Raw genomic sequence first — 22,540 nt, forward strand, 5'->3', positions numbered from 1 at the left:
AGACCGCAGCTTTAAGTGGGATCAAACCAATGCCCTGCAGGCATGCCGGTGCTTAGTTAAGTAGGATTAGAGACAGAAGCTTTAAGCTGGGGGAGCTGGCATACTACTCAACAATATATCATGAACTCTGATCCAGTAGCATCCCAACAGAGATCCATATTATATAAAATTGTAGCACACCTTTCTCCCCTCATTGCTGAACCTGCTTTAATTTCCTTTGGAGACTTTACCAGCACTGAGCTTACTACTAGTTTATGATTGCAGTTTGTAACACATCCCCTGAACCCAGAACACTGCCTGGCAAGTTGTAGGAATTAAGCAAAAATTAGTGGAATTATCAACTAGGGTAATGAGTCCCAGGAAATATATCCTCAGGGGTACTTATGTCCTGAGACAGATCTTGTTTGATTGAACTCAGACCATTATTTCCAGAAATGCTCATTATACTTTTAAATATTGCTAATTGTCTTGGTTCCTCCAGCTAAGGGTCTGGAGAGACCACATTCAGGTGGAAATGTGACCTTGGAATATTAAGCCACCTCATCACCTGGGGTCTAGTCCAGGAATCCTTGGATTCCTCCATAGATACTATGGGGCCTAGATGCCTAACAGACCCTTCTATCTACCATTACTGGTCATTTACATCAGGAATGCCATCATAAGCCTCTATATGACCCTATATTCACTATAAACTAGCAATGGTAAGGACTGCCCTACTCTCCAAAGGGAGGCTGGGTTATCCTGCTCTGCCATTCGAGGAAGACTGGTCCTATAATGTGTGCTGCCTATAATGTTCCCAGCTGTGACCATGGACTGTGAGTTCAGACTGACAGGGACTCTGAGGTTAAACAGGATTCTGTGCTTTATATGAATATATATATGCCCCAGATCAATGTGGTAAACTGATATATATTTCAAGTTTGGGAGCTACTCTCTGCCCTGACTTTCAAGTTCTTTTATCAACTGTGGCACTACCTTCCCAGACAATATTTCTAGTCTACCTTCATGTTAGCTATCAAGATTAAGCAAAGATTACTAAAGTCATGGGCCCCAGACATCCTACTTTCTTTCCACACTAAGGTCACTATTCTTTTTTTAAATTTTTTATTTATTATCTTTATTTATTGGATAGAGACAGCCAGAAATCTGAGGGAGGGGGTGATAGAGAGGGAGAGAGACAGAGAGACACCTGCAGACCTGCTTCACCACTCATAAAGCTTTCCCTCTGCAGGTGGGGACTGGGGGCTTGAACCCAGGTCCTTGCGCATTGTAACATGTGCGCTCAACCAGGTGCGCCACCCCCCGCCCCCCAAGGTCACTATTCTTATCTGCTCTATTTCTACTCTTTGGTTCCTGTTTATTTAACATTATGTCCTGCTTTGTATCTTACCACCTTGCAGCCATCAAGTTGAAGATGCTATTATGATTCCATCCTGACATCTCTTGGTAGATGATGTCACCAATGTGTCCTGGAACCTCACTTTTCCAGAGCCCTACACTACTAAGGAAAGATAGAAATCAACCGACTAATATCTATGTCTAGGGGAGAAGCAATTACAGAAGCCAGAACTCCCACCTTCTGCACTCTAAAAAGAACTTTGACCCATATTCCTAGAAGGGGAAAATGATAAGGGAAGATGACCAGAGGGCTCTGAACCTCAATTTCACTGGCACCCAAAACATTTGTCACTAGCAATCTTTGTTTTATACTATCACTTAAAGGGAAGCAATTCTGGAAAATATTAGAGGAAATAAAGCACTGTTTCGCTTATTTGAACTCTGGTGGTGGGAATGGTGTATAATTATAACCCCCATTACTTTATAATTTTGTAAATCAATATTAAGTCACTAATAAAATTTTAAAAAAGACATTTGACCTTGGTGTTTTTTCAAAATGTCAGGAGTGGCAGAAAATGATCAAGTTATCTCAAATATCATCAAATAGAATCTGACTGGGAAGGCACAAGACTGCCCACACATTAAAGAATGTTAACTGATTACACTAAAGCAAAGGACTCTGGGTGAGAAGGTCTGGGAGAGGCGTGAGAGGGAAAGGAAGGCTTTCAGATCCTGGTACATGATGATGGACCTAACTTAGTGAAATGAGAAATTGTACCTATTTGTCAACTATTGTACTGTAGACCATTATCCTTCCAATAAAAAAGAATGTTAATTATATTTTAAAAAATATTTTATTTTAATGAGAGAGATACAGAGAGAATAACACAGAGAGAAAGACCAGAGCATTGTTCAGCTCTGGCTTAGTTCTGATGGAGACAAAACCTGGAGCCTTGGATCCTCAGGCATGAAAGTCTTTTACATATTGGTTATACTGTCTCCTCAGCCCTGTATAGTAGGATTTTTAGAAGTTTTTCATGAGTAAGTTCTCTATGAAGAACTCCATCATAAATAAAGCCATTAAAAAAAAACTAACAGTGACACAAATCAGTCTCTCCCTCCCTTTCCTCATACTTGAGAGTCCCTTGGCAATAATAGCCTTTGGCTGACAATTCTGTTTGGTAAATGCTTGAGTTCATGATCATAAAGACATCCTTTTCATTCATTCAATAATTACCAACTCTATTATATGCACAAGACATTGTTTCAGGCTGTGATACTTGAAAAAATTTGGCCAAATCCTTTGAAACAGTTACTGGCCAAATACAAAAGAATAAAAAATGCACAAATGTTCATATGTACACTCCCAGGTTGGAAAATAGGCCCACGACCTGGTTTCTTCTGCACTGCTTATTTTATGTGCCTAATTAATTATTCTTCTTAGATGCTCATTGATGAACCCAGCACATAGCAATGTATTGTTTTCAAATATATGTTAAAAGAAACATTTAGGTAATGTACCTGGATAAAATTCATGCTGTTAGAGTAATTTATAAGAGACTTATTTTAAGGACACTTGAAGCAAGTGTTCTGAGAATACATGCTTGATTTTATTAATGAAGTTGCAATGTGGTTGGCTGAAATATACCTAGTGATTCTGCCCAAGGTTCAGTGAGGAAGGCTCTGCAGAAGTGGTGGGATAAGGTGTTTCTGATCTCAAACTGCAAGATAGCACTGTCTTACACTGATCCCTGTAATGTCAGAAGCCATATTCCCGCTTACAAAAAGCAACTCAAACAACTAGTCTTTTCATTAGATGTTTCTATAGTAATGGCTTCAATGCTAAAGGAGTTTAAATATTCTTTCTTCCACTGAGAATGACCCTCTCAACACAGTCAGTTCACTTTTTTTTCTTTTTCAGGTGAAGACACCAGAGTGCACAAGAACTGGCTAATTTCCTTATATAAATGTCTTTTAAAAATATTTATTTATTTATTCCCTTTTGTTGCCCTTGTTGTTTTTTATTGTTGTTGTTATTGATGTCATCATTGTTGGACAGGACAGAGAGAAATGGAGAGAGGAGGGGAAGATTGGGGGGGGAGAGAAAGATAGATACCTGTAGATCTGCTTCACTGCTTGTGAAGCGATTCTCCTGCAGGTGGGGAGCCTGGGGCTCGAATCAGGATCCTTATGCCAGTCCTTGCGCTTCACACCATGTGCGCTTAACATGCTGTACTACCGCCCGACTCCCTATCAGCATCTTAAAAAAAAATATTTTCAAATTATTTTTATTTATTTATTGGATAGAGACAGAAATTAAGAGGGGAGGGAAGATAGAGAAGAAGAGAGAAAGAGACAGAGAGACACAGCACTGCTTCACCACTCACAAAGATTTCCCCCTGTAAGTGGAGGTCAGGGGCTTGAACCTGGGTTCTCGTGCATTGTAACATGTATGCTAAACCAGGTGTGCTACCACCCAGACCCTAAACAAGTATCTTCTGTTCCACTTTGTCATCTTTTCAGCCACCAGGTGCCGGATGCCAGCACGATGCCGACCAGACTTCCCTGGACAGACGACCCCACCAATGTGTACTGGAGCTCCACTTTGTCATCCATCTTACCCTTTGGGGGAGGCAACTATTCTCACTGTAGCTACACATTTGAATTACTTTAGGATTTGAAGACTTATGTTTGGTCACCAAGCTTGGTCACCAAGAGATGTTGATATACTTGGGGGGAGGCAGCATGGATATTGGGAGTTCCAAAGCTTCACAGGCATTTTCCATGGACAATCAGGCTCAAGGCTTTCAGATGAGTAGAGTGTTGGACTCATGACTTTTGCAAGGAGTCTAGGAAGGAATTGGGACTTAGAAATGTCTAGTCTAAAGAGAGAATACATTGGTATTTAAAACTTTTCCCATATTTGGGAGCTACTCTCTGCCCTTTCCAATCCTATTCCCAACTCTGACACAATCTCCCCAGACAATACTTTCAGCCCACCTGCATGTTAGCTGTAAGGTTCAGGCAAAATTAGTAAAGTCATGGGCTCCTTGGAATATATCTAAAATAGACTTCTTAGCTTCTTCTAACACAAAGACCCCGAATCTCACCTGCTATATTCTCACATTTAGATTCCTGATTCTTAAACAATTTGTTCTGCTTTATATCTTAATGTTTATCAGCCACCAAGGTGCAGATACTACCATGACACCAACCTGACTTCCTTAGGCAGATGATCTCACTAATGTGTCCTGGAACCCCACCTCCCCAGAACCCTACCTCACTGCTGCACTACCGCCTGACTCCCTATAAGCATCATTTAAAAAAATATTTTAAAATTATTTTTATTTATTTATTGGATAGAGACAGAAATCAGGAGGGGAGATAGAGAGGGAGAGATAAAGAGACAGAGAGATACAAGGGAAAGATAAAAACAGGCTGGGAGTCTGGGTCAACATACATGTCCAGTGGAGAAGCAATTACAGAAGCCAGACCTCTCACCTTCTGCACACCATAAAGATCTTTGGTCCATACTCCCGGAGGGATAAAGAATAGGGAAGCTTCAAATGGATGGGATGGGATATGGAACTCTTGATGGTGGGAATTATATGAAATTGCACCCTTCTTCTCCCATAATCTTGTTGACCATTATTAAGTCCCTAATAATGATAATAATAATAAGAAAAGAAGTTGAAAAATAAGAAAAGACAAAGCAGAATTTGGAATGGGTTTGATGTATTGCACCAAAGAAAAAGACTCTGGGGTGGTGGGAATGGTTCAGATTCTGGACCATGATGGCAGAGGAAGACTTAGAGGGGGTTGAACTGAGAAATGTTACACATGTCCACATTACTGTATTTTGTTGTTTACTGTAAACCACTAATCCCATCAATAAAGAAAAAACAAGAATTGGGGGAGGGAAACTACGAAAGGATTTATAGTGCTGGCACTGAGGCCTAGCTATAGCCCCGGTGGCAAGGGGCAGGGATAATGTCCTGGGCTCACACTAGGGTACAGAATGATCATATTCCCAAGGCTTTTGACCTTGAGAAAAGTTGTTTGCAGTTCTTCTGGCTGTGCCAGCCTAAAAATGAAAATCCTTTAGAGCTGTAAGTGGGAGTTACTGCATAGTCTCCTTCTGGCCAAGATGAAAAGTCCCTGGTCTAACTTGGTAAATAATTTATAACAATAAATAAAGTAACTCCACCTGGTGGAACACTTACTTTCATGCCTGAGGCCCTGGAACTGAGTAGTATACTCTAGTGTCTCTTTTATTCCTCTCTCAAAATAAATAAACAAATAAAAACATACATGCCAAACAAAATAAAGGGTCTGGGAAATAATCCAGGGTTATAGCACATGATTTTTATGCCTGAGGCCCCAGAGGTCCCAGGTTCAGTTGCAATGCCTTCATAAATCAGAACTGAGACACATTCTCGTCTCTGTCTTATTCTCTTATCTCTCATAAAAATTTAAAAAATAACATGGAAAACATTTACATGGCTCTGGGCAGAATAGTCATGATGATGTTAACACTTCCAACCCATGAACATGGGATACCTTTCCATTTCTTTGTATTTTTTTTCCTATTTCCTTGAACAGTGACTCATAATTTTCAGTATGCAAGTATTTCACCTTTTTTTGTTAGGTTTATTCCTAGATACCTGATTGTTTTTTGTTGCTATAGAAAATAGGATTAATTTCTGAATATCTTCTTCTGACTTAATGTTTGCATAGAGGAATGCTACTGATGTTTGTATATTAATTTTTTAACATTTCACCTTACTATATTGCTTAATAATTTCCAAGAGCTTGCTGCTGGATCCTTTATAATTTTCTATGTATACTATCATATCATCTAATATCAACATTTTTATTTCTTCTTTTCCAATCTGTACCTCTTTAATTCCTTTCTCTTGTCTAATTGTTATGAGTAGGACTTCCAATATTATGTTGAATAGTAATGGCCCTGGCATTTATTTTAATTAAAGATATTGATCTGTAGTATTTGTGTGTGTCTACTTTTGGTATCAGCAATATATCTTATGTTCATGGATCAGAAAAAGTAACAATCAAAATGACTATTCTACCCAGAGCCATATATAGATTTAATGAAATCCCCATCAAGGTCCCACCAAATTTCTTTAAGAGAACAGAACAAAAGCTGCAAGTTTATCTGGAATTAGGAAATACTAAAATTACCAAAGCAATCTTGAGAAAAAAGACAGGAAACATCATCTCCCAGACCTCAAACTATATTATATGGCTACTGTAATCAAAACTGTCTGGTATTGAAACAAAAATAGATACACTGACCAGTGAAATAGAATTGAGTCCCCAGAAATAAGCTTCTACACCTATGGACATCTAATTTTTGACAAGGGGCCCAACATAGTAAATGGAGAAAGGAGAGCCTTTTCAACAAATTATGTTGGGAAAATTGAGACTGAACAACTACATCTCACCACACACAAAAGTAAACTTCGAATGGATCTAGGATTTGGATGTTAGACAAGGAATCATAAAATATTTAGAGGAAAACATCAGCAGAACTCTTTTTGGTGATCTGGGAGGTGGCACAATGATAAAGTTTTGGACTCTTCAAGCATGAGGTCCCGAGTTCAATCCCCAGTTCTTTCTCTCTCCTCCTTTCTTTCTCATAAGTAAATTAAATATTTTTTTAAAAAAGAACTCTTTTTGATATAGGTTTTAAAAGGCATCTTCTATGAGTCAAGTCCAATCTCAAGAAAAACAAAAATTAACCACTGAGACTACATCAAATTGAAAAGCTCCTGCATGGCAAAAGGAACCATCACCTAAATAGAAAAACTCTTTATGGAATGGGAGAAGATGTTTACATGCTATACCTCAGACAACAAGTTAATAGCCAGAATCTATTAAGAACTCACCGAGTTAAAAAAAAAAACAAAAAACAACCTTATCCAAAAGTAGGCAGAGGATATGGACAGAATATTCATCAAAGAAGATATTCAAAGAATCAACAGACATATGAACAAAATTCTCCAATTCATTATAAATTATTTATGCAAATAAAGACAACAATGAGATACTACTTCATTCCTGTAGAAATGTCATACATCAGATAGGACAGTAACAACAGATGTTGGAGAGGTTGTGGGAATAAAGGAATCATTCACTGCTGGTAGGAATGTAAGTCGGCCCAATGCCTGTGACGAGCAGTCTGAAAAATACTCAGAATGCTAGAAATGGACCTATCAATTTCACCTAGGGATATATCCCAAAGAAAAAAGCACATATAGGTATGCACATATCTATTTAAAGAGATATGTGCATAGCTATATTCATAGCAGCACAATTTGTAATAGCACAAACTTGGAAACAACCTAGGTGTCCAACAACAGAAAGCTGTGGTATATATATATATACAATAGAGCACTACTCAGCTATTAAGAATGATGAAGTCATCCTCTTTACTTCATCTTGGATGGAGCTTGAAGGAATCACTTTAGATGAGATAAGCCACAAAGTGAAGAATGAATATGGGGTGATCTCATTCATGTGCAGAAGCTGAGAAACAAGAAGAAAGGGGAAACACAAAGTAAAACTTGGACCGAGTTTGATATATTGCACCAAACCAAAGGACTCTGGGGAAGGAAAGCAGGGGGAGGGCAGGGATGAGAGGGTGGCTTTGGGGCCCTGGTGGAGAAGGATGGTGGAGAAGGACCTCTGCTATATGTGTGAGTGACTTGAAGACACCTATTATAGAGAGAGAAGAAATTTTACCCATGTGTCAACAACTGTACTGTAAACCATTACCCCCCCCAAATGATAAAATGATTTATCAAATGATAAAAGAAACTAAACAAAACCATGAAAAAACACATAAAATAACTTTAGAACATAAATAAAAACAAAATAAATGCTTACCACACTTGGGCCCTTTGAAAATACATAAGAGTAGCCAACATGTGGTAGGGAATAATATTCATAGTGACCCACGAAGTAAGGGTGTGGGGTCCCAGATGGCCCAGGCTCCTTCTTTCCCAGAGAAGTGCTTAGTTATAAAGGAAGAAGACCTCATGCAGGATGAGGGCTGACTGATAACTCAGGTGAATGCCCTGACGTGTCTGAACAGTTTGTTGGATGTCTGCTCTTGATAAAAATAGATATCCACCAAAAACTGTCTGCTGTATGCATTTCTGCTTAAGTCTCACACTTCCCTCCCTGCATGAATACATTCAGAATGTAAGCACCGAGCAGTCGACTATAGAGGTTTTGTTGTAGTCTGAATTCTTAAGTTAGCAGCTGTGATAATGTAATGGTTTGCAAAATAATAGACTGGCAATATGTCAACCTGGAATAACACATTCAATCATGAATAATGTGGGTGTGAGGAGGTTTAATTTATACTGCGTTAAAAATACCACTCCAGAAATATCACACCATTTCAGTCTTTCTAAGACAAAAAGACCCTTTCACTTAGATATTCAAATAATGATGGCAAAAGAGAATGCTTTCTTGTTTCATTTTTGATTCAATGAAATTTCAAATTGACATCACTGCACAGATATATAATCTGAGTCTGGTGGTTGATCACACACACAATTTGTTCCACTTCAAGATGGATGGTCTGGCTTTCTAGTCCAGAATAAACTGCAGATGCATGCTGGTCTCCAGTGTTAACATAGAAGAGCAAACACCTTGCTACCAGCAATAATGGAGTTTGTGGTGATTTAACCCACAAAGGCAGGCTGTTCCTGTGTTTGTTTTAGTTCTGATCCTTTTTTTTTTTTTCACAGTATCCACATTGAGAAAATGGATAAGAACTTTCAAATTTCATTCATTCTCTCACCTGGTACAAATTTTTTTTTAAATTTATTTCTTTATTGGGGAATTAATGTTTTACATTCAACAGTAAATACATTAGTTTGTACATGCATAACATTCCCCAGTTTCCTATTTAACAATACAACCCCCACTATGTCATTTATCATCCTTCATGGACCTGTATTCTCCCCACCCACCCACCCCAGAGTCTTTTACTTTGGTGCGATATGCCAATTCCAGTTCAGGTTCGACTTGTGTTTTCGTTTCTGATCTTGTTTTTCAACTTCTGCCTGAGAGTGAGATCATCCCATATTCATCCTTCTGTTTCTGACTTATTTCACTTAACATGAATTTTTCAAGGTCCATCCAAGATCGGCTGAAAACGGTGAAGTCACCATTTTTTACAGCTGAGTAGTATTCCATTGTGTATATATACACCACAACTTGCTCAGCCCTGGTGCAAATTTTTAAGACAACTTTTATTTAATAAGATTAACTTCGGGACACAGTCTTTTTGTGGTGGGAATGGTGTTTATGTACACTCCTATTAAAGTGTAGACTTATAAACCACTATTCAATTAATATGAGAGGAGAAAATTGATCATATGTCTAGAACTTCTTAAAACACAGACGGAGTCTTTTTAATACATAGGTTGAGTCTTTGATATGTTGACTCTCTCAAAAGCCTAGACCAGGGAGAACAGAAGCAACTGGTAGCACAGCTATATACAAGATGCTGGGTATTATACCCCAAACCCTAACAAAGGGACTTTTCAAAGTTAACCCAATCACCAAATAATGTGATGATTAACAATAACTATCCATTGTCTCTTGAACCCTAAGACAGCAGGAACCTCACATTTTCACTATAAAGCCTATATTTCCCCCAGTCCTGGAACCTTAGGGTGGGACCCTCTTTCCTGCATGCTTCTCTCAATCCAAATAAAATAATATTGCATCCACAGATCGCAACCCAATCAACACGAGTGCCACCCCAGCATGCTTCACTTCAGACTGTGTCCATAGACTTCAGGTGTGGAATGACAACCCTTCAAGCTTCATTACTCAGGTGAGACCTTTCCTTTCATAGTATTCTCTAATTCCATTCCAGGTGGTCCACTCCCCAATAAAGTCCCCAAACCTAGATATAGACCAGGTCCCCTGAGATAGAGCATATGTTCACACATGTCCATAAACCAGGGAAAAATATATACCTGAAAGCAGAAGTACACAAGAGTCTGCAGAGAGTACCCACCCAACACTTCATCTGCACTATTCCAGCCTTTAGGTCCATGATTGTTCAACAATTTGTTTGCCTTTGTATGTTAACTCTCTTTTTAGCCACCAGGTTCCGGATGCCAGCATGATGCTGATCAAACTTCCCTGGACTGACGACCCCACCAATGTGGGGGTCCACTTCCCCAGAGACCAACTGTACTAGGGAAAGAGAGAGGTAGACTGGGAGTATGCACTGACCAGTCAACATCCATATTCAGCGGGGAAGCAATTACAGAAGCCAGACCTTCCACCTTCTGCAACCCATAATGACCCTGGGTCCATGCTCCCAGAGGGATAGAGAATGGGAAAGCTATCAGGGGAGGGGATGGGATATGGAGATCGGGTGGTGAGAATTATGTGGAGTTGTACCCCTCCTCCTATCCTACAGTTTTGTTAATGTCTCCTTTCTTAAATAAATAAATAAATAAATAAATAAAGATTAACTTATTTAAAATTTTAAATGTACTTATTTTTAAATCTTTTTTAAAATTTTTATTTATTTTTCTCTTTTGTTGCCCTTGTTTATTATTGTTGTTGTTGGATAGGACAGAAAGAAATCAAGAGGAGGGGAAGACAAAGAGGGGGAGAAAAAGATAGACACATGCAGACCTGCTTCACCACTTGTGAAGTTACCCCCCTGCAGATGAGGAAATGGGGGCTGGAACCGGGATCCTTACGCTGGTCCTTGTGCTTCACACCATGTGTGCTTAATGTGCTGTGCTACTGCCCACCCCCCAATTTACTTATTTTAAAATTTTTATGAGAGATAATGGGAGAGAGAGACCACAGCACTGCTCAGCTCTGGTATATGTGGTGAGAGGGAACCTGGGTCCCTCCCTATGCATGGAAGTCCCATGTTCTAACATGGTTAAGGTATTTCTCTGCACCTATGTAATGCATACTTATGGCACTGCAGTTAGAAGTGAAGAGCTCACTGCCTTCAAGAAGCTTGTCACCATGTGAAGGATGGAAATGATGGGAACTGGAAGTCATACTAGAGTTATAGTGTTCTACTGGGAGAGAAATACTGATACCCAAAAAAGAAGCACTTAGAGAGCATTGGATATGCTGAAAGGTTTCCAACAGGAGGTCATTTTTAGGCTGTAGGGTGTGAGTAGAAAGTTCAGGAGGGGAAGGAAAGGGAGTACATATCAGGTCACAAAAACATGTGCAAAGGCACTGAAGCAAAGGGAAAAAAGAGAGAGAGAGAAGCCGGAGCACCACTGCGGTATATGTGGTGCCAGGGAATTGAATTTAGACCTTCAGGCATGCAAGTCTTGCATTCCTCCAGCTGAACTATTCCCCCAGCCCACATCACTAATGTATATGGTAAAATTTTGAGCATTTAAGGGCACACCCCAAATAGATCTACCAAATAGGAATGTTCTGCTTTGGGCAATGAAGAGAGCTTTTAGATTGGGAACCCTGCAAACAGGATCAGTTGGGCTGGAGTAGAGAACACACACCTTCGAGAGAGGTGGGTAGAGAAGAGTGTGGAGAGGTTAGCAGAGTCCTGATTCTGAACAGCCTTGTCACTCTATGCAGACATTTGTACTTATTTTGAAGGAGGGGACACTTTGTGGGTTTTAAGTGAGTAAGTAGCACAATTATACCCATGGTTTAGAATGATCACAGAGACTGCAGCACAGACTGGGAAGAGGGAAGGCTGCAGGAATCCATGTGAGTAGAGGTGGTTTGGACCAAGGAACAGGGAGAAAGGAGAGGCCAGGTGAGCCAGAACTCGTAGCACAGAGTGATTGGCCTTATGGAGGAGCCAAGGAAGGAAGGAGGCCAGAAAGATGCCTGGGCTTGAGTTTGGGCCTTTAGGTAGCTGGCAGTCCTAGAGAAGGAGCAGAATTGTGGGTGGGGGAATGAACTCCAGTTGAAACATTTGGGAGAACAGAGATGGCTAGTTCTCCCCGGCATATGAGGATGGTAGAGAGGATAAGCCTATTTTTGCTGGCCCTGAAGTTCATTTTTTGTTTCTGGAATAAACTCTCCCCTCCAATTTTGGAAGAAAGACCATATAGAAACATTTGGGCTGGAGTAGGTCTAGTTATATGGCATTTATATGCCATGAATTTGAAACCCTTCATTTTCCATGTGTCTTACCGCCCATCTTGGCTTTTACCTTGAAGGACCACTCTGGAGTGGGTAGGGGAGGGAGGTATGATTGAGAGCATGTGAGAAAGGCCATTCTTTGTGAAAAGTATAAGCTATATGCTTGTCCACTCAGAGAGGCCCACCTGAGATCATATGGCCATCTTTAATGACTGCCTTCTGAAAGCTGGAATTATGTCATGACATAGTATTGTCTCTCATCCTCAACATACACCTCCACAGCAGATGGTGCAGATGGGTAAACTGAGGCAAAGGGAGCTTGGAGCACTTGGATGAGATCCCAGTTAGTTAAGACTGAGACTTTCTGCTCTGGGATAGTACGACTGTGAGCCCCATGCTTTCTACCATATTCTGCTGCCTCCTGGAGCACCTGAAGTGTGTTCACTGCTTATTTGTTTTAGAAGATCTGTTTACTTATTAATGAGAGAGACAAGACCACCACTCTAGCATGCGGTGCTGCTGAAGACAACTTGCGGCTTTAGGTATGAAAGTCCTGTGCTTTAACACTGAGTATCTCCCTAGCCAAAGCCTTAACATTATCACCTAGAGTGAGGCAACAAAAGCCACACCAATGTCTGTCGCCATCTATATCCAGAGGAAACTGAAAAATCTGTGGCTTTTTTTGCAGGGAGTCTCAGAAAGAGTACTGGCTGTCTGTCTGCATGCACTGCCCCCCACCCTCAAATATGAATGTAGGACTCAGATCCTGAAACATCATCAAATCAGTCACAGTAAGAATGGCCAATTAAGATAAACTTGAAGTCGTGTCATAGTTGGTTTCCCTCCCCCTTCACTGAGGACAGTGGGAAGGTAGGCTGGGAGCTTACCCTGGTGAGTGATGCTGTCTCAGTCCCCACTGCCCATTTCATACCAGAGATGAACAGCAACTTCTGCTTCTATTGAGGGGCCAAACTTTTCAGATCAGCTCATGCAACACACATGTGACCAAGAGAAGATAGGTCTATATGCCTTGAATGTAAGAGTACACCAACATAGGTAGCAACACACATGCTCATATATTGCCAGTGTTGGTCTGCCCCTCTCCCTTTGCCCTCCCCACCCCGCCGCTAGAGCCTCATGTATGCATAATTTCACTGTTTTTTAAAAATATTTTTTTATTTATTGGATAAAGACAGCCAGAAATCGAGAAGGAAGGAGGAGATAGAGAGGGAGACAGAGAGACCCCTACAGCCCTGCTTCAATACTCACAAGGGCCAGGGGCTTGAACCCAGGTCCTTGGGCACTGTAACATGTGCGCTCAACCAGGTGTGTCACTGCCTGGTAATTTCACTGTTACCAGGTTGATTTTTCATTCAGATAGTGAGATAGAGAAAGAAAGTGGGAGAGGCACTGGAACTTTCTCCATTTTAGAGCATCTTCCATGTGGTGGTAGACTTGAACCTGGGCCTCATGCATGGCAAGGCATGTACCATATTAGGGGCACTATCTCTCCAGCTCTGCCAGTGCTCCTTAATTTGGTAAACAATGAGTAATAGATATGGTAATTACATAAGAGTAAATGACTTGTGAACATTAGTCTAGAGATTCTACTGGCTAACACAGGTTTCAGGATTTCTATAGGTTGCTTGTGTATATAATCTGGATAACTGTCATCTTTATATAATCAATCTGTGGAGGCCAGGCAGTGGTGCACCAGGTTAAGCACACATAGTACGAAGTGCAAGGATCCCAGTTTGAGCCCCCGGTTCCCCACCTGCAGGGGGGTCACTTCACAAGCAGTGAAGCAGGTCTGCAGGTATCAATCTTTCCTATCCAAAAATAAAAAAATGGCCACAGGCGCAGTGGATTTGTAGTGTGGGCACTGAGCCCTAGTGATAACCCTGGAAGCAATATATATATCAAGTTGTACAAGTAGGGTGCCTGCCACTTACATATTCAAGGGATGGGTTGTGAACAGAACATATTAAATACATTGAACCATCATAAAGACAACAAGGATGATGGATTGGTGCTTTGGTGTATGTCTCTTTCTCTCTCTCCCCCCTTACACACACACACACACACACACACACACACACACACACACACACACACACACACACACACACACACAATGAAGCCAGGCCAGGGAGGTGACTTAGCAGTAGAGCACAGGCCTTGTAATGTATGAGGACCTGGGTTTGATCTCCAACACGGCATAAAAAATTTGAATTGGGGAGACAGCACAGTAATGGCTCACAGGACTGGCATGAATGAGGCCTGAGACTCAAAGCCTATTCCTCATATTTCAGAGCTGAGTGGTGCTCTGGTGTCTGTTCTCATGAAAATAAATGGAGAAAACTTCCCTGGAACTTAAAAACAATTCCATATAAGCCTGATACACTTGTAAATTTTGCTCTAACTGCTGGTTTGTGGCTCTTGGCCCTTAACACACAAGGACACATGGAAGGCATTTAACATAAATGACCTGCTGACTTGATACTGACCAAAATAAACACACCTCAAAATAAACACACTCAGAAAAGATAATTTTTGTTATTATTCAGATAGCAGAAAGAAATCTAACTAATAGGAAATCAACTTCACCTGCAGGCCTGGGACATCCTTAAATTTTATTTTGTTTAAATACTTTTTTTGTATGTCTCTAGGGATTCTCTGTTCTGGGATAATTTTTTCAGATAGGCAGAGAGAGACAGAGACAGAGGCAGAGAAGGGAAGATAGGCACAGCACCTAAGCTTCCTCCAGTGTGGCACGGCCAGGCTCTAACCCAGGTCACACTTGTGGCAAAACAGGAACTTCCCAGGTCAACAATCTTTCCAGTCTAGTCCTCATATTTTTAAAGCATTGGCTGTAATTCTATTAAGCTTAAAATTCACTGAGTGAGATCTGACAAGCCAGCTCATCTGGGCTTGAGCCTGCTTTGTCATTTGTGTGACCTAGATTCAAATTCTGGGTCCCATGACACTGGGGGAAGAAGCTTCAGTGATCTCTATCTGAAAATGCCAGCTCAGAGTGGTGAAGCCCTAGAAGTGACAAGACAAAAAAACAAACAAACAAAAAACACTTAATAGTCAGTAAACAAACCAGAAGAAATCAATTGAACTAAATCAACTCTGTTCCCCTTTATGTGATGTGACCGGCTGTCTGGCTATTGAGACAGACTTTTATAATGCAATTTTCCTTCAAAGATACCAGACTCTACCTTCATCTAAGTAGACAGCATTTACCATGATATAACAGGGGCTTCTAGAGTCCCTGAGACCCACAAAGCATGTGTATGAGGCACTGTCTCCTCACAGAAGATCTAACACTCCCAAAGAACCAGCTCTACATCAATTAGAGTCTCTCCCTACAACTCCCAACCCCCAGCTAAATTAGTCACCACAAGACTGATCTGGTCCTGATCACTGTCAGACATGAAGACCACCTCTCAGGGGCTTCTGCCAAGGAGACAGTTTGAACCCAAATCCATACATAATCTTTGTAATATTAAAAATATCCAAAAGAGAGCAAGGTCTTTGAAATAACATCAACACAGAAACAAACCAAAGGGGCTTTGAATCAAACAGTTGGATAATTCAAACCATCAAAGTACTGAAGTCCCTTAATGTCATTATCATCAACTCCTTTGAGAGAAGAGTCACCCACAGTAGAAATTTACACCCGGGCTGCTGTACTACTGAATCTGTTTCACCAAACCTGGAAGAAAACAGGTTTTCATAGCTGATGCTTTTCTCAGCAAAACACTTACCATCTTCCTTAACCACTCCAGGAGACACCCCCATATTTCCTCTCTAATAAATCTCAACACATAAACGACAGACACCTATCCCTGTTTCAAATGTCTCATCACTGTTAGGGGAAAAAAAAAATCCATCTTGCATAATATCCTACAGCCCCAGGAACTGGAACCATTCAGGAAAAGCTGACTGGAAGAAGAAATCCTTTCTGCCATGAAAACACACATCTGCCCTTCTCCCAACACCGATCACCCAGTAAAAAACAAACAGCTTTCCAGACAGCTCACCCTCTCCACGCTGCGTCTTCTCAGAGATCCATACGGGATTTTTAGGAGGAGTCTTTGAGGTCTGTTTGGAGCCACTGCAGCCTGCACCACCATGGTGTAGAGCCGTGTGTGTCTCTCTCTAAGTCTCTCTCTCTCTCTCTCTCTGTGTATGTGTGTGTGTGTGTGTGTGTGTGTGTGCGCGCGCGCGCACGCGGTGTCTGCGTTTCCAGCAATGAGAGAGACACAGGCTTCCTGGAGACCAACTTATGGTCTCCTGGAGGTTTCCTGAATATCAAGTAACTGAGAGAGTTTTCTTTCAACCCTGTGAGTCAAGATGTGGTCTGTCAGTAGGTGGGGGGATGGGGAGGAGGAGAAGGCGTCCAAGTTCTGCACAACTTCAGCAGTGCAGTTTCAGCCCCCTCCTCCTGTCCCTGCCTGTGTTTTCCTCTATGAGGCTTTGGGTCCGAGAAGGGATGTGTCTGGGGAGGAGTGATCCAGAAATGTCAACTTTGCTTCCAGTGGCTGCAGACAGGAACCAGGTCAGTTGTCTAATCAAAGCTCCATCAGACGTATTATTCATTCCCTCACATGACTCCAAAGCCCCCTTGGCGGTACAGTAGGTCACATGTTCACATTAAAAGGACTCTATAGAATATCACCATCTGGTACAGAGATTAACATGAAGTCCTACATTCTGATTTCATTCTCCTCTGGGCACAGGGAAATAATTTGAAGACTGGTGACATAACACAATGGGGGCATGGGGTTGAAGAGCCCCTTCTTTGCAGCTGTAAATTACAACCCTGAGCATCACACAGGGAGATCTGTTTTCTTACCTCTTGCTTTTCCAAGTCATGGAAAGCAAATGCCTGCCCACAGTTCAGCGTGTGTGTGTGTGTGTGTGTGTGTGTGTGCAGTCCACAAAGAGAAAGTGTGAAAGGAAGGAAGGAAAAATGTGTTCCAATGAATTGATTCAAAGATAACAGGCAGGCTTGCACTTGGCACTTCCTTGTCGAAATGTCTAATGTTGTAGAACACTGAATTTTTCATGGGTGCCAGTAAACAGGAAGAGATCATCTCTGGTTTTGCAAGACTCTGGAAAAAGGGCTCAGCTCATCTCCATCCTCCACAATTACCTTTTCTATTATAATTGTTTTAGATAACTCCAGCTCACAGGTGGCATCTAGGGTCTAGGAATAACTTTTCCATAATGTTTTGTAATTCAAATACTGTTTACTTGTCCTATAAGAACAAACAAACAAAAATGAGTAAAAGGCATCCAGGATCCAGGATTCCAGGATTTGAGTTTTCTTCCTTTTAATGTGTTTCTATATCCAGCACTCCTCTCTATCCGATCCTGTTTTATGAAAGAGAGGGCTGTTTCCTTTGTAGCAATCCCTTGCTTTTTTGATGTTAGCCTGATACCCTTCATCTGTTTTGAGAAGCAGCTTTTATTTACTCTTAACATGCCAGATTATTAGTATAAGATGGAAAAGAAAGTTCTGTTTATTAGAAGACTCCAGTAGGAAGTGGGGGCAGGGATGCACAGGGAGCAAGCTGAGTTCTGTTGGCTGGCAACTGGGGTCAGGGGGATACTCCCAGTAAGGAGGTTCTCACAGAGGTGGGGGTCAGGGCATGGAGATGGAACCTGGTCACTCTGAGCAAACACATATTCATAGACAATTCAAGAGAGCATTCAGTGGATGTGGGAAATTCTGAATCTACAACAATCAGGCTTTGTTCATAATCGATTCCATATGTAAGGCTGGCGTGAGTGAGAGGGTGAGCAAGAAGGGTAGAGGCAGGGAAAGATGGAAAACTCTTCTGTGGGACCTGGGGAGCAACTGGCGTGGTGGTTTAGGTTCCTTACATGCCTTTTCCTCTTTCTCCCTCCCTCCTTTCACTGCTAGGCTGCACAATATTTGGGGGTGGAAAGAATTCTGCAGGGACCCCCTAGCTACTCAGTCCAATCTGTTGAATCTACTTGTTTCCTAAAACCCATTTGATCCTGGTCAGGTTTTAAATAATGAAGAAGCACCCTATAAAAACCCCAAACTGTATGTGTGTGTCTGTGTTTTGGGTATGTGTGTGTGTGGAGATGGAGTGAGGTCTCTGATGGCCCAGAACTCCCTCCTCCCAGCTGACCCAGGCAGGGCAGAGCCCGTGGGAGCCAAATGTATTTATATTTGACTAAATGCAACTTCCTGTTTCCCAGAGGGTATTAATGAGCTTCACTGGAGCGCTTGAAGGCTTCATGGCAGAGCTCAGATCAGAACAAACACTTTGATGAACGAAGTGCAAATAGAACAAAAACATATGCATTTGATTAAGGTTCAGATCCATGTAGAAGAGAATGTTAATGTGAACAAAAATAACCCTTGGCCCACCAGACTCCTACACATTCTGTGCCCCCACCCTCAGGGAGGGGGGAGTGGGGGATTGTCCTATCAGCACAGCCTTCTCTTCCTCTTCATCTTTTCCTCCTCCTTCCCCTCCTCTGACTCCTCTTCCTCTCATGTAGTAGAGAGGAGCTAGCAAACCTCCCCAGTACCTGATAGTACCCAGAGAGATCTGAAGGCCGTGATTTCTTTTGTTCAAAACTTCATCCCTGCTTGTCTTGCTGTAGGTGTTTGAGATGTGCACATTGCAAAGTGAATTCTTACATCTAGAGCAGAAATTTTCAGAAAGCCAACATGCTAATATAGATGATTCCCTGGAGGAGATAAGCATTCATACCTTTGTTGATATGACCACTCTAGCAGAAGAGGACTAAAGTTTTAGGAGGGTGATTGTAACTCTGCAGGGGATGAGTGTAGATATGCTGCATTCTAGAATCCCTGCAGAGGCACTTACTGCTTTGATGTCTTAGGAGCAGAGCACTCAAGGCCTGTGGTTTTTTGTTTGTGTGTTTTGAACAATCCCTTTCCGTCTCAGTGAAACTGTTTATGTCCAGGCTCCTACATGGAAATGAATGAGTTGTCACTCAGGGATCAGAACAGACCAAAGTGAGCTACTATCATAACCCATGGGTGCTCTTGGCCAGATGTTAGTGGGCAGGGGGTGAAAGTGTCAGAGAGGGGACAGCAAGCAGTGATGACAGTGTCTGAGCACAGACTCTGGGAACCAGTTATGCCACCTGCTGCCCAGAGTAAGCCTGGTGCACGAGCCTCGGCCCCTATCCCAGCTGTGTGTCCAGGCCCTGAGATGACCACAATGGAGGTCAACCCCTATGGCCTCCCAAAGGTCCATGTGTCCCCTTCATCAGCCCTGAGACCCCAAAACTAGGGAAAGTCATTTTTCCCTGAGAACTGTCCTCATTGTATAGAAGAGATAGAGTGGACCAGAAGACCAGGGATCCCAGTCTGGGAAGTGACTGAGAACCTGCTGGACGGAGGGTTGCCTTGTTGGAACCTGGGTGCCAGAGGATTTATGACAGGGTCAAGGTCAACCTGGGGTCATGGGCAAAGGGCAGGGAGCTGAGAAGTGCTGGTAATGGGAGAGGAAGTTCCTGGTCAGAAAAGGGCAGAATCTATCTGAAAAAATGTTAGCTTTCATCTTTTCAGTCAATTAATACTTCCTGTGGTAAGTGGCAAATCATGGATTTCATAAAGGATATAAAGGCCATAAAGGGGTTCAGAGGGATATCTCAGTGGTAGAGCATAGGACTTGCATGACTGAGGCCCATGTATGACCCCCTCAGCACCATGTATGCCAGAGATGAGTGGTACTCTGGTCTCTTCCTCAAGGGGATTATGGACATCAAAAGTGTTCTGGAGGTGGCCAGTGCTGGATAGTTTTATCCATGTGGGCAGTATAAAGAAAAATGATGCTTTGTTCCCCTTCCCTTCACTAGGGCTTGCGTGCTCTCTCTCTCACTTCCCTCCCCCCTCCCTCCCTCTATTTTTCTCTCTCTCTCTCTCTCACTAATAAGTAACTCTTTTAAAAAATCTTCTTAGTGGTCTGGGAGGTGGCTCAGTGGATAAAGCATTGGACTCTCAAAAATGAGATCCTTAGTTTGATCCTGGAAGCACATGTACCAGAGTGATGTCTGGTTCTTTCTCTCTCCTCCTATCTTTCTCATAAATAAATAAAATCTTAAAAAAACTTTTTTAAAGGAAGAAAACAAGCAAATATTAGTAATGGGAAAGGGAGGTCATCTTTAATGAACCCCCAAAGCATGAGGACAGCATAAGAATTGGGTTAAATACCTATGCATTCCAGAAGGAAACCTTCCTGCCAAAATGTCTCCTTGACATTTTGGAGGCATCTCTATGAAGAGGGAAAGAAGGACAGAAGTGAAGAGCCCAGGGTTCCTCCTGTCCCACTAGAGACCCCACAAACCAGCCTTGATGAAGGGTTGGAGAGAAACCATAAAGCAAGGCAGGATAGGCTCACTGTTATCATGGAAACTGGGATAGGATGACTGGTTTGAGATTGAATTAAAAACAGGCATGAGAAGAACATCCCTAACCAATCCAGGCAGAGGGTAAGGATGCTCTTCTGAAAGGGAAGTCTTGTCTTTCTTTAGCATTCCATTGCCTTTTCCATCAGCCCTTTACTCCACTTATGTACAGAAGTTTTCTTCTCTTCCAAAAACTCAGTTCCTCTCTGTGCTGGGCTGTCCATGGTGAAGTGAAGGACACTGCCTCATGCCCGAGTTTGCAAGCTGGAAGTTAATGAAACTCATCCAGTGGGCTGGATAAAATTATGATTCAGAGAGCTGCAGGCACACACTTAACCATAGCCTCCTGGGCCTCTATATCACCTTTCTCCTCCACACAAGGGTTCTGCTCTGATGTCCATGTTTCATCCACCCAAATACTTCAAAGGTCAACTATGAAGCATGGCTATATATTTTGGAGGGTAAAGAGGCATCTTTTTGGACCTTGGAGGATTCCCTGTTGATTTGGTCTGTTTCACTTAAGCAACTTGGAGTAGAGAATTAATTAATCTAGAGTAAAATCTCTTCTCTCCATGTACTGAAAAAGCAAACATTTCATTGGAAAGGAAACCAGATTGTACATTCTTCCAGGGAAAGGAAGAAACTACAGTGTTGACTGAATGGAAACCTTATGTGCTAATCAAGCATCCCAGAATCTCTGTCAATCTATGGTAATGGGCCATAGAGCATGCCATTGGAAATAATATTAGAATATAAATGGAAATATATATATATATAGGATAGGACAGAGAGAAGTTGAGAGAGGAAGGGAAGATAGAGAGGAGAGAAAGATAGACACCTGCAGATCTGCTTCACCACCTGTGAAGCGAACCCCCTGCAGGTGGGGAGCTGGGGGCTTGACTTCCTTGAGCAAGTCCTTGCACTTTGTACTATGTATACTTAACCCAGTGCGCTACTGCCCGGCCCCTAGAAATGGAAATATTTTAATTTACTTTTGGGAGAGGGAGAGGACATATGTGCATGGTACCAGAGCACCAACATCAAGGCAACACTCAGCTCTGACACAAGGCAGTGCTGCAAATAGAACCTGAGACTTCAGACATGCAAGTCCTGTGTCCTACTGCTAGGCTATCTCTTTGACCCAACCTGGCAAATATGCATGCCCTGAGTGGAAGATATGTCTATGTTCTCTCTCAGCATTTCTCACTGCATGGACATCAATTACCAGGCTAATCTGCATACTGGCAGGGTTGGTCCATGTTTTATCCACAGAAAGAGGGAGCAGACAGAGATCCTGTTTGCAAACAGAAGAGAGATTTCACTCAGGAGGAGGTAATTCCCAGCTGGCCTTGATCTGATTTCCTTCCTGCAGAGTTAGCCTGCCATATCCCAGCCTGAGACTTAGTCTGGTGATCCAAAGCTGCAGTTCAGGTAAACAATGGCTCTGCATGCAGACAATGGCTTCTTGCGTGCACTACTAAGAATTATGTCATACCCAGGCCCCCAGGAGTGAGTACAAAGGCCAGGCTACTGTGTGATGAAGCAGCAACTAGGCTGACTTGGTAGGGGCTGGTTGTGAAGACTAGTTTTTCAAGTCCATTTTGCAAAGTCCTTTGTCCTGTGC

At 42.0% G+C, this 22,540-nt stretch overlaps 1 protein-coding gene across 5 annotated transcripts in view; it reads right to left on the reverse strand.

The window, feature by feature from the left end:
* The window catches only part of FRMD4A (FERM domain containing 4A), a 593,356-nt gene that overhangs the window by 295,124 nt on the left and 275,692 nt on the right, over positions 1-22,540 (reverse strand). For 2 of the 5 annotated variants that reach the window (XM_060192200.1, XM_007532068.3), the window contains exon 1: positions 16,536-16,679. The exons of the other annotated variants lie outside the window; for them this stretch is intronic. In XM_060192200.1, coding sequence (XP_060048183.1) covers positions 16,536-16,628 — 93 coding nt within the window. In that variant the 5' untranslated portion in view covers positions 16,629-16,679. Of the gene's footprint in view, positions 1-16,535; positions 16,680-22,540 lie in introns of those variants that run through there. 5 annotated transcript variants of the gene reach the window in all.

This window comes from Erinaceus europaeus, chromosome 6, assembly GCF_950295315.1.
Source record: "Erinaceus europaeus chromosome 6, mEriEur2.1, whole genome shotgun sequence".
NCBI classification, from domain to species: domain Eukaryota; kingdom Metazoa; phylum Chordata; class Mammalia; order Eulipotyphla; family Erinaceidae; genus Erinaceus; species Erinaceus europaeus.